A 13111-nucleotide genomic window follows, 5' to 3' on the forward strand; every position below is an offset into this window, starting at 1 on the left:
TGTTTGTTTTTTTACAAATTAAAATAACTGTTATTTTGGATCCGAATGACAAAATAGAAGGTGTGCAGTGTACTCTTATAAAACACGCGTCCCAACCAATCAAAACGCGAGATTAATAACAGTTATTTTATAAAAATTGAATCATCTGATTATCCTGAGGGTAAATAGCCTGCTTCGTAGCTGTGCCAAGATTATAGCTTAAAGTGACATTTTTATCGTGTGAAATAAATTAATCATATGTGGGGAAAAACAAGCTGATCCCCAAACAAACAAACCGAAATCTTCATAACTGTGCCAAAAAATATAGCGCCATTGTCATTCTCAATACGTCCAACGAATTGCAACGCTTTAATAATAAAATAATCATGAGGGTATCCAGACAAGGGAATTGACTGAGCGCCAAACAAAACCCGACGATAAACTTGATATTTTCATAGCTTTGCCAAGAATACAGCGTAAAGTGAATTTCTTATAGTATGAATGAAACAAAACAAAAATCTTTAAAATCGAATTAATTATCCACAACGGATTGAAAACTTATTAAAAAAACATTATGGATAAATAATGTTCAACAATTCTTTGCGTGGCACGCCAAGATCATTTCCTAACTTTTTTTGTATATATTCCTCTTATTTTTATTTTTATTTTATTTTATTTATTTTTATTCTTTTTTTTTTTTTATTATTTTTTTTTTTTTTTTTTTTTTTTTTTTTTTTTCCATGTATTTTTTACTAAGGAAATGAGCTTGTAGTTAATATATATATTCAAAATAATACATAAGATTTATAATGAATTGGCGTACGGAAATATTTTCTTAGTCTTTTAAAAATGTTAATTACTCTCATGCCTTATAGAAAAACATTGGACATGATTTTTTAACTAAGGAGCGTTGAGTGCATGCAATCTACGTACTTAAAACACTACCTTAGATCTACCATGTTTACCCAATCTGTCTATATACAGAGTCGAGTTCATGTAAAAGCATCAAGGATGTGAGAGTAGAATTTGCTACCAATTAGAGCCGTATCCTAAATGAGCTGTGACTAAGCAGCTGTTCAAGAGGGCGGTGAATTTTTTAATCATATGACTCGTATCTGCCCAGGCGCGCGCTCTTAAAAAAACCTTCGGGAAAATGACGTGAGCAGGGCCGTACGGCTTTGAGCGAGAGGGGGCGTGCGAATCCGTACGGCCCTGCTCGAAACCTGCGACCGTATTTTCTTTCTATTCTTTTATTATTTTTCTTTTCGTGAGGGTCATATGATAAAATGCTTATTGACTGAGTTAGGTTGGGCCGTACGGGAAAATATTTGGGTCTCGGTCATTTGTATGGACCTCGCTGCGCTTGATCCGTACGGCATCACCTCGAGCCAAATATGTTCGCGTACGGCCCTCCCAGTCAGTCAATAAGTACATATGACTTCAAACTAAGGCACCGTTCACACGTATACAAATATTTTTGAAACCGTAACTTTTTTGTTGCAGATTTGCCTTCCGTCCACACGTATCCGGTGAATACGGTAGAGGAATCCGCAACTTCTTGAATACGGTCTCCAGAGTGGAAACTTTTGAATAAGGCGTGAATCCGGCGTCCACATATTTTTGAAAACGCTGACGTAACAGTGTCTTTTCCGCGCGAGATATTTAGAGCGGGCTCATGGTCATGCTCAAGTGCGCATGCTCTGTTGGCCTAAGATTTTGATATCCGGATACGTATTGGATACGTGCGAACGGTCTAAAACGATTCGAATACGCTACTTATGGACGCGAATTTTTTTAAATCCGCAACAAAAAAGTTGCGGGTTCAAAATTATCCGGATACGTGTTGGACGAGGCCTAATCCAAGAGTTAGTGATAGGAAATATCTGGAATATTTTTGGAATTCAAGTTGCCTTCGTGGGCTTTTGCTATTTTTCTATTTGGGCTGCAGAGACGAAAGTGAACACGTCGACTGCGCATGTCCGTACTTGGTATGCAAATTAGTGGCAAAATTCTTCAGGCTATTTTAAGACATTGTTGGGCCTTCGCTCATCGCCATTTCTAATCGCTCCATTAATACTGGGTTTTTTTTCTCGAGAATGGAAGCAGGCGAGTGTAATCTGACTTTAATAACTACCGCCCAATTTCGGTAATGCCCATAGTCGCAAAGATTTTTGGAAAAATTGTTTATGATCAACTTTATACTTTCTTAAATGATAATAAACGTTTAGCCAATTGTCAGTCAGGATTTCGTTCTCTCCATAGTACTCTTACGGCTTTGGCCATTTGGCTTACGGCCATCTTTTTTTCTTAACCTCGGAGCGGCTTATATAAGCTGATGCTTTGTTCGTCAATGTAATGCTAGAACAATATCTTGAAAGTGGCCTTTTTTCAACAACAACAACAACAACAACAACAACAACAACAACAACAACAACAACAACATTAACACTTTCATTTTAAAACTGATTTGCATAATTACATGGAAAAAGAATAAATATCACTTTTTTTTAAATTGGGAGGGGAATTACAATAACCAATAAGGTTAACCAACCGTATTAAAGTACATTGCTTTGCTATCAACGAATTTATTATTTTAAGGTAGCGCGCACAGGGGTTCATCTGAAATAGTCGACGTATGATCCCGTAGCATAGCTATAACCATTTTGAATTAGTTAGGGTTGATTTGAGAGGAGGAAGCAAAAACCGGAGCGGAAAATTCTTCGAAGTCAGAAAGAGAACCAGCCAACTCAGCTCACATGGGGTGACTTATCACCACACCATCCTGACTCCCCAAAAAGTCAAATTTGTCCATTTTTACAACAGCACAAAGGAGTTGTCTACTCATTTGCATACGGACTTCGGAATGCGTAGACGTTTTTTTTACTCGTGTCAAGATAAGCTACTTTTAAAATTTCTGTTAGAAGCTGAACATTTAGAGCGCTCGCCTCTCACCATGTAGGGTGATACTGGTTTGCTTCCCGGACTCCGGCATCGTATGTGAGTAGAGTTGTTTGCTGGTTCTCTCTGTGCTTCGAGAGTTTTTATTTTCCATGGTTTCCTCTGTTTTTTCCTCCCTCCACTAAAATCAACCTATTGATCTATCGATCTATCGGTAGCCTTATCGAGTGGGTTGCAAATTTGTTAGGCTGTCCGTCGTACCTTGAGTAGTTAATCTTTTTTTTTTTTTTTAATCCGATAGGATTTTTTGTTCTTAGTTTTGCTACTTCTAAAATTTCTGTTAGAAGCTGAACATTTAGAGTGCTCGCCTCTCGCCATGCAGAGTAATAAGGGGTTTGATTCCCTGACTCCGGCGTCGTATGAGAGTAGATTTTTTTGTTGGTTCCCTCTGTGCTTCGAAGGTTTATATTTTCCACGGGTTTCTCTGTTTTTTCCTCCCTCCACTAAAATCAACCTATTGATTGCAACTAAATACCAATTAGATCTATCTGCCTAGAGTAGTTAATCCTTTTTTCTTTTTCTTTTTTTTTTTTTTTTTTTTTTTTTTCTTCTTTTTTTTTTTTTCTTTCTTAATCCGATTAGATTTTTTGTTCTTAGATTTCAATAAAATATATACATTATTTACTTAAGGTATTTTTGTTGTTTCTACAGTCGAAAGTTCTTTTTTCCTCTATCTAGGTTCTCTAGACACTTCAAACCTGTTGCTCAATTTGAACCTGAAAAACAGGGACAGGTTATCTAAGCTCTTCAAAAGCATATATAAGTATAAAAAATAAAATAATATTAAATTGCTTTCATCTGGATATGGTAGTTACTCCAAACTGATAAAGTATTCTTCTTGGACTGTACAGAAAATACGATTCTACCAGTGTTTTTGAAGCAGGGAATAATTTGTTTTAAGAAACTCTTGTAGCCTATTCTATAACGACGATTAAACACAGCCAAAATACATGGGTTGAGCGCGCTGTTGCTGTGTGCGAGGAAGAAGCGGAAAAACCTCGTTTCACAAGACAGTGGCCGAGGTAAGATACTCAAAGCAAAAAAATACATAAACCAACACAATATGAAACAGACTAGGATTACAATCAACATGTTCAGCAGTTTTTTTGATGCTTGTTCCCGTCTTGCCTGCGCTGTGTTGTTGAAAACTACCTTTTTTCGTCTTAATTTCAATATAGACACGGAATAAAGAAGCATGATCAGGAAGAAGGAAAAGCAATAAAGACCCAGTAAAAAGTAGTAGTATAACTCGATATGCCTTCCAAAGAATTGCTGTAGATTGCTGGAGCAAATTATGTCAGAACCTATGTTTTTTAGTACCGGCGTAACGACATACGGACTGCGAAGGATGGCCGAGGCGAGCCAAATAACAACAAGCATGGCTTTTCCGATACTTCTCGTTACAATGTTACGTAATGGGAAGACCATCGCGAAAAACCGATCCAAAGTTGCTCCAAGAATAGTAAACACAGACACGAGGATGGACATGTGATGTAGGAATGGTACAGTTCGGCACAGAATCAGGCCAAATGTTCCTGTAACAAGCCACGAGTTACCATACAACATCATCACCACCATTCTTGGCATATACACCACTGTGACAACCAAGTCCGCTATGGCCATGTTGAGCAGAAAAAAGTGGACATTACTCCTATGAAGCCGACCTCTGAAGACCACTGCGATAGTCATGGAGTTTCCCGCCAGAGATACCAGTAGTATGATAACATAAGCAAGTACTTTTAGAAAAGATCCCTCACCAAAGCAGAGCACACTGGTAGTGAAATTGACGGAAGAGTTTTCGTTTTGAGTCATAAACAAACCAGACATGTTTTTGCGTGTAGACATCGTCATTTAAACAAGCAAGGCTTAAAAATGGTAATCAAAGTGCTACTCGTCTTCTTGGTCTTAGAAAGCTTTGAACAAAAATTACGAGGATCTCGCCAAGTTTCTCACTACTTGACTCTAAAGCAACGCGTCCTTGGACGGAACTTATCGCTTCGAGACAGAAGGCGACAAGTTTATTTACAGCCTTATTCCTACTGTGCACTGAGGTCTAATTTGGAGAGTATCCTCTCAAAAATGGACCCCTAGAGTCAAACATTTTAAACTTCAAAACGACGCCGGCTTCTAGAGAACTCTTTTATTGAAAAATCACTTAAACGTTTTAAGGCAATCCTAGTTTTCTAACGCTTTCATTCCCCTTGCTGTTAAATTGGGCTTGAGCGAAATAAAGCCGGGTTTTTTCTTCTTTTGTTTAAGGAAACTAAATGAATTAACCGAATTAACTAAATGTACTGAATTAATAAAGATATAAAATCACGTAAATTAATAATGACTTATGTTTGATATTAGCAAGGAGTTGAAGTTTATTAGGGTCTCCAACTTTTTGCTGTAACTGAAATTGGACTATAGCGAGGAATGTTTTTTTCCTAAATATACTTTAGATGAATTACAAACAGTACGACTACATCAACCAAGTCCACCCAAACAAATTTCAAATCTTTTTTTTTTTTTTAACATATTTATTCTCTGCATTTTCTCCTTTCTCCAAGGGCTTAAAGCTCATCTAGGGAGATTACACAGCACGAGTTTTAATTCAAAAAATTTTAAATCAAATTAACAAATCACGTTTTAAACGCTGTGTAACAGATAAATTAGTGAATTCTGGATTTTAAACTGTTTCTTGTTCACTTCTGATCATACACACACTCGTATAAAGTAAAATATATGACTTTAAAGAGAAAAATGTGAAAATTTATTGTCCACAAACTATTGTTTAGATACTCAATCGTGATTGGATAATTTCAGGGTTCGTGCTGAGATAACCACTTAAAATTCAAGTACTATTCAAGGAGTATACAAGGACCCAAAAATGAAATTTCAAGGAGTATGTTCAGCTAAATATGCCAAGGTTTTACACGGTGGTTGCTACTTCCGTAGCTTTCCTAATTTTTGAGTTCTGAATTTTTTTGTGGGAAGCTTCGTTTCCGCCATTTTTTTCATTTAAAAGCTTGTCAAGATGGTAATATACGAATCAATATCTCGAAAACGAGAGCGGGATACCCTATTTTTGGAACCAGCATTAAATTTTGTATAAAATTTTTTTCTAAGAAAGTTTCCTAATTATTTATTTCTTTAAAGCAGTCAGTCACCAAAATTTCATATTCTACTAAAATTTAAAGTTAACGCTAACGCTATGTAGTTGAATGCAAATAAGGACGATTCGCCATCCCATTCACTCATTTCTTTTTCTTTCTTTTTTTTTTCTATTGTGTTTTTACAGGGGTTTTTTTTTTTTTTTTTTTTTTTTTTTTCATGTGAAAAAAAGGTAAATTATACATCATTAAATAAAACAGAAATACGAATAACGAATAAGTATCCATTTCCTCTTTGAAAGATACTAGAAAACTGGGTGTATAAAAACAAGATGACGTGAATTCCAAAGATTAAAGCTCATGTTATTTTTAAAGAAATAATATTTCGCGTGATCACGGAAATGTTAAGACGAAAACATATAGACATCACCGGTGATCCAACAGAGCAAACAGAGTTAAACCCAGTGAGACGCACGACATAAAACGCATACCGCACGCTTGCAGATATAATAGACCTTTCAGAATTCGCTTGAGTGACCACATGATGAAGACTTTACTTATGAGATGCCAAAATCAGTGTGAGATTATAAAATATGTCAATTATTATTTATAAGGAATACCGCATACCGCACGCTTTCAGATATAATAGACCTTTCAGAATTCGCTTCAGTGACCACATGATGAACACTTTACTCATGAGATGCCAAAGTCAGTGTGAGATGATAAAATGTGTCAGTTATTATTTGTAAGGAATACCTTTAATGCTCAGTGGGCGAAAGAAAAAGACGACATCCATCATGTATTTTGCATGTATATTATTAGAAATATTATAACCATGGATAACTTTGAGCAAGGATTGGTACAATCACAAAACACGCTTGTCTGATATTTTCGAATCCGAGTTGAAAAGGTTCGCGATCGGAGCACACGACAGTTGTAATATACAATCGAACCATCGCTAAGGGAGATAATAGAGTAAAAGCACGTGGCAGCTTTAAATAAAGGTTTTAAATTAGTGGAAAATCCTCTTTGGAGCTTTGACTTTTTTTTCTTTTCCATTTGCACACCATATAGACACTTAGGTTTCTAGTGGTATGCATTAGTAAGAAAACCCCTGTGTGACTCGCACTATTTTGCTGAAATATAAAACTCCGTTTCCCTTGGATTAAAATAATAAAATGCTTACCTTTAAGTATCTTTTGGATGATTTTCTCCGCCAGTTTCAAAGGATCCTCAGTCTTAGGGACTATGATGAGATCGCCTGCATTTGGAGTGATATTTGGCAGCTCGTTAGGATCGGCTTCGTTACCGATGGCGATAGGGATCACTCTGACCCCATCCTGATCCAGTGGCTCACTAGCTTTAATCAACACGTCTTTGCCAAGTCCAGATCCCCTTTGAAAAAAAAAGTGAAGTGAAGTGAAGTGAAGTGAAGTGAAGTGAAGTGAAGTGAAGTGAAGTGAAGTGAAGTGAAGTGAAGTGAAGTGAAGTGAAGTGAAGTGAAGTGAAGTGAAGTGAAGTGAAGTGAAGTGAAGTGAAGTGAAGTGAAGTGAAGTGAAGTGAAGTGAAGTCAATATTCACCATCAATGTAACAGAAAATGACTTCAACCTACCTATCAGCTATAACCACCAGAATTTTCTTCGCACTTGGCCTCACAGAGGAACTCAAAAATAACTGGCGAGCTTGTTTCAAGGCTTCATCAATGGAAGGTCCGCCGTCCCGTCTCGGCAGAGAACTGATGTGATCCCTCAGTCGTTGAGCGTTCGGAAACGTTTCGGAAAACCGAACAAATGTTTTAGGTGTGGCGCCAAAGACGATGATGCTGTAATGAATTCGTTCAATTCCATGTTCTTTGATTATCGTATTGATTGTGTCTTTCATTAATTGGTAGGTTTCGGCTGATGAAGCGGAGGTCGAGCTGAGAGCAAATGCCAAGTCGATCTCGGGAATAACTGCAAAAAAAGCAGAATTTTGATATGAGCGAGAAACGATAGGGCAAATTCCTAGTCGTATTGTAGCAATACCGTAAATTTACCGTAAACTTATCTAAACCTTGTTTTTGGATAAAGCTAACGAAAACAATAGGACGCCACTTCACTGTTATGAATTACATGTCGTACCATATACGTGCTAGAAAATTTTTCAAATGAGTGTGAACTTGATGTGTTCTAGAATTTTGATTGGCTGATTTTTTTTTGGTCTGGCAGTGACGTGACCTTAGCGTGACCGTGTTTCGGGTATTTGATTGGAAGGAGATTAAATACTCGCGCAATCTGATTGGTCTGGCATATCCCTTGCCGTGTCACGACCGTGTTATGGAAACTGCTCTATAAGTTGGTTCCGTAAGCCGGTTGTCTAGATAGAATGACCTAACGTGCATGTTTTCCTGCCCAAGCTCGATGCTCCGTATCCCCGACCACACCCACCAGGATCAACCAGTATTACTAATTAACCTGTTTTTTTGTGGTTTTTTTTTTTTTTTTTTTTTTTTTTTTTTTTGTACCTTGATCAATCTTTTCAATGATCTTATCAGCAAGTGACCTTGGTGGTTCTGTTCTTGGCACAGCTATGAGGTTACTTGGATCATCAGTTATCTTGGCTAGTTCATTTTGATCGGCTTCTCTACCCACAGCTATGGGTATTACTCTTATTCCTGCTTGTGTAAGGGGCCTTGCTCTTGAAAGGATCTCTGATGTACTACTTGTGGAGCTAAGGATTTTTAATATATAACACAATTTATTAATAATTATTCTAATAATCTATTATTAACTAATTATTAACTATTATTATTAAATGATAACTGTAGTGGTAACCTCCCTTCAACCACAGGCCACTCTCTTAACCATAAACCCTACCACAAGCCATATTTTTCTGAATTCAAACAAACAGGCACACTCCTCCGAAACACAATGATACAAATTACAACTTCTAGCAGCTCAAAACAACACTATCTTTAACAACGTTATTCAGCCTCTCACATAATAACCATTCATCTCAAAAGACCGCTACAGCTCGGGCGTAATGTTTTGCTCACTTCAGAGCACTTGTCATTCCCTTTAGTATAATTTCTTTGTTTTGACGCAAATGAAACAAGTAATCATATTCTCAAAGGAATGACACGTGCTTGAAGCTCTTGAGCTCGGGCGTAATGTTTTGCTCACTTCAGAGCACTTGTCATTCCCTTTAGTATAATTTCTTTGTTTGGATACAATTGAAACAAATAATTATATTCTCAAAGGAATGACACGTGCTTGAAGCTCTTGAGCTCGGGCGTAATGTTTTGCTCACTTCAGAGCACTTGTCATTCCCTTTAGTATAATTTCTTTGTTTGGATACAATTGAAACAAATAATTATATTCTCAAAGGAATGACACGTGCTTGAAGCTCTTGAGCTCGGGCGTAATGTTTTGCTCACTTCAGAGCACCTGTCATTCCCTTTAGTATAATTTCTTTGTTTGGAAATGAAATAAAGAATCATATTCTCAAAAAATTGACACGTGGTTTGAAATAAGCAAAAAACAAAAACAAGCTAAAGAGGTCTGTCCTATAAAAAGCACCCATGCGTGCCCCGATGACCCAACGTAAGAACAATAGAGTACCGAAGTGTGACGTCACGAAAAACAAAATTTTACTTTTGACAATTTTCGATCCTCAATTTCGATAGAACATCAAGAAAGACGCTACCACGCCAAATTTCAGGAGAATTAGTTGAATAGCAACAGAGATATGGCCGTTTGAACATATAACTTCCCCATACAAATCACTGTATTTTCGCCATGGTTCATTATGTAATGAACTATCCTATCGAAATCGAGGATCGAAATTATGATACAGTGAAAATAATATTTTGTGACGTCATCACTTCGGTACTCTATAACCCTGATAACTCAGTGGTGTTGGTCCTATAAAACATGCTCACCTTTTATCCACGACCACCACTAAGACCTTCTTGGCGTGAGGACGAGCACCAGGTGAATTGAACACATACTCAGCGTCTTGGAGGGCTCTTTCCAGGTTTGGTGTTCCTGTTCTTCTTTGGAGCAGATCAATGTATCGCTTTAATCTAGCAGTAGGGAACTTATCATTGAACCGAATAAGTCGTAGAGGACTCTCATCGAAGACTGTGACGCTGTAGAGCACTCGCTCGGTACCGTAGTTATCGACTAACATCTTGAGAGTTTGTTTTATTCTTTGGAACGTGTCGTCTGCATTTGCTGCAGTTGCGCTGATGGCAAAGGCAAGGTCAAGCTCGTCTCTCACGGGAGGACGATCTAAACAACAAGATACGGGATTAAAATTATTATAAAGAATGCTAATAATAAGTGGCACAAATTTGTTTATCTGGCGATTAAGGGTCATTTGCAGTAAGGACGCGCGGCGTCTCGACTCAAAACTGCTATTCTTCATCAGGTGACATGGTGTAAACAGGATTGTGCGTATGTTATTACCGTCTATTTAACACCAAATCACTTCATAGAAGACCCGACGAGCGGTATAAATCAGACGCACTATACAGTCTATACCATCGCCTAAAAAGACTAGCAGCTTGCAGTTAAAACGTCGCGGTCCTTTCTTGTCAATTCCACGATGAATAATATTTTTCATTCTAGAAATATGCTAATAATAGAACTAAGAATTTCACGAAAAATCCAAAAAAAATCGAAAATTTCATGACAATTTTTCTTCCATTTAATTATCGATAACATCTAATCTATATAATAATTATTTTCACAATGCAATTCACAACCTTCATTTTATTTATTTTTTTATTATTTAATTTATTTTATTTATTTATTTATTTTTTTAATTTAATTTTATTTTATTTTATTTTTTTATTTCTTATTTTATTTTATTTTATTTTATTTCATTTCATTTCATTTCATTTCATTTCATTTCATTTCATTTCATTTCATTTCATTTCATTTCATTTCATTTTATTTTATTTTATTTTATTTTATTTTATTTTATTTTATTTTATTTTATTTTATTTTATTTTATTTTTATTTACGAAATAACATTAGATGAACCCTTTTTAATAACTTCAGTTCTCACCTCTAAGAACCATTTTCATAATTTCTTCTGCCAGATTCTTCGGATCTTCATTTACCGTGACTTTCTTCACATCATCTTCATACGGTGTAAGGTTCTGTAGTTCCTTAGAGTTCCCCTCGCTGCCAATCGAAAAAGCGATGATTCGCACATCGCTCTGATGTAGAGGTTTGGCTGAAGATTTGATCGTGTTTTCGCTCAGCCCAGAATCCTTATCAGTTATGACTACCAAGACGTTCTTGGCATCTGGACGAGCCCCAGGACCTGAGAAGAGCTGCCTTGCTCTTTGTAGAGCAACGTCTAGTGCTGCAGTACGACCTGGATAAGTATTAGGATATCAAATAGTTTAATAAATATTTCACCTATAATACTTTTGGAGCTTTCTCGATGTCACTTGAATAAATTACTTACCAGTGCTCCGCGGGATTCCATCAAGGAATGCCTTAAGTCTTGCGATTGAGGGATAAACATCAGAAAACCGTATTTTGATTGATGCCGAATCACTGAAGACTATAAGTCCATAGTGAATCTTGTTGGTGCCGTATTCCTGAGCAATGGACTTGATCGCATCTCTCATTAGTCTGTAAGTACCATCAGCATTTTGGGAAGTGCCAGAGATGGCGAACGCAAGGTCTACCTTGGGTATTTTAGTTGCACCTGTTGATAGGAATTCAAAATAAATGCCTTCGACACTACCATGGGTATCAGAGAGGTGATACTCTAGAAAATGACACGTGGATATATGTGTGACAAGGAAAGTTCAAGGAATGCCTGTCGTGCTGGGTAACTAAAATGAATGAATGATAATTTTGTTTACAAACTTTCAGGGTGGCTCCTTCGGAGGAAAATTATAGATACAAGCAAGAGCCCCGAAATACCAAAAGCTCCTTATACCCTTGCACAAAACATAAGCCGACAGAAAACAAAAGATTGCACTCTATAAAAATGATCTTCCTTAACCCATGTAACAGAAACTCCTCGTGATGTCTAATGAATACGATAAAAATAACGAGGCAATCAAGGGCGGATCCAGCCAAAATGTTAGGGGGAGGAAGTAATTGAGTTTAGGGGGGGCTAATTGAGTTTCTTCCGTCAACACAACGGAAAACTATAAAAAAGCATCTAATTCTTCAGTTTTCTTTTTTTCTGTTTATTTCAATCATATCATACTAAATCAATGGTGGAGTGTGATGCTGTGGGTAGTTCATGCCTTCATGACCGTGCAGCGAACCTCACGAAAGAGCCCCTTGCGGAGAGGAGAGTGTTGGTTGTAAAAATAAAGGATTTTTTAATTGTTGTATATCGTCATCAATAACATTATAATGTAACCTTATTTATTTAAATCGAATGGTATTTTACCTTCAAGTATTTTCTTCATTATCCTGTTACCAAGTTCGTCTGGATTATCGTCTTTTGTTGATGGCAGAATCTTCTCTTCGTCCTCAGTTAGCGCTTTTAGTTCTGGCTGACCCACTTGGTTACCAATAGCAACAGCAATGATATTTATCCCAGCATCCTGTAGAGGCTTCGTGGCAGTTTGTATTTCCTTATAATTAAAACAAGGAACAAGAACAACTTAATTGCATTTATGATACAAAAAATTGGGAGAAGAAACAGGAAAGAGTGTAATGGGGATTACGATTCCACGTACACGTTTTAGCCTAGCGAAAGGGGTTTTAAACGTGCCCCCTACAACCTTTCCCCTCCACCCCTCCTTCTTCTCCCTAAATATCCTCTTACCTGATTGGATCTTCTATTATTTTTTTTCTTTCTTTTTCTTTCTTTCTTTTTTTTTTTTTTTTTGCATAACAAAGGGTTTTAAAAGCACTCCCTACAACCTTCACCCTCCATCCCTCCTTCTTCTCTCCGCCCATCCTCTTACCTGAGTGGTTCTTTCAGATATATTATCTGTCATCACAAGGGGTTTTAAAAGCGCCCCATACAACCTTCCCCCTCCATCCCTCCTTCTTCTCTCCGCCCATCCTCTTACCTGAGTGGTTCTTTCAGATATATTATCTGTCATTACAAG

General features: G+C 37.0%; 2 protein-coding genes across 2 annotated transcripts in view; both read right to left on the reverse strand.

The window, feature by feature from the left end:
* LOC116301766 (uncharacterized) overlaps positions 1-13111 on the reverse strand; it is a 142179-nt gene that overhangs the window by 89159 nt on the left and 39909 nt on the right. The window contains exons 37-43 of the mRNA XM_089036878.1: positions 12442-12628; positions 11494-11739; positions 11086-11400; positions 9953-10304; positions 8537-8742; positions 7646-7985; positions 7219-7427 (exon numbers count right to left, since the gene is read on the reverse strand). Of these exons, the coding sequence (XP_088893004.1) occupies positions 7219-7427; positions 7646-7985; positions 8537-8742; positions 9953-10304; positions 11086-11400; positions 11494-11739; positions 12442-12628 (1855 nt within the window). The remainder of the gene's footprint in view (positions 1-7218; positions 7428-7645; positions 7986-8536; positions 8743-9952; positions 10305-11085; positions 11401-11493; positions 11740-12441; positions 12629-13111) is intronic.
* Positions 3452-5522, reverse strand: LOC116305361 (neuropeptide SIFamide receptor-like). Its single transcript, XM_031715254.2, has one exon. It carries the CDS (start codon positions 4786-4788, stop codon positions 3721-3723), a length of 1068 nt encoding a protein of 355 aa, XP_031571114.1. The 5' UTR covers positions 4789-5522; the 3' UTR covers positions 3452-3720.

This window comes from Actinia tenebrosa, unplaced genomic scaffold (genome assembly GCF_029948245.1).
Source record: "Actinia tenebrosa isolate PJP-AT-01 unplaced genomic scaffold, QUT_ActTen_1.0 PGA_scaffold4__44_contigs__length_22323623, whole genome shotgun sequence".
Taxonomy (NCBI): domain Eukaryota; kingdom Metazoa; phylum Cnidaria; class Anthozoa; order Actiniaria; family Actiniidae; genus Actinia; species Actinia tenebrosa.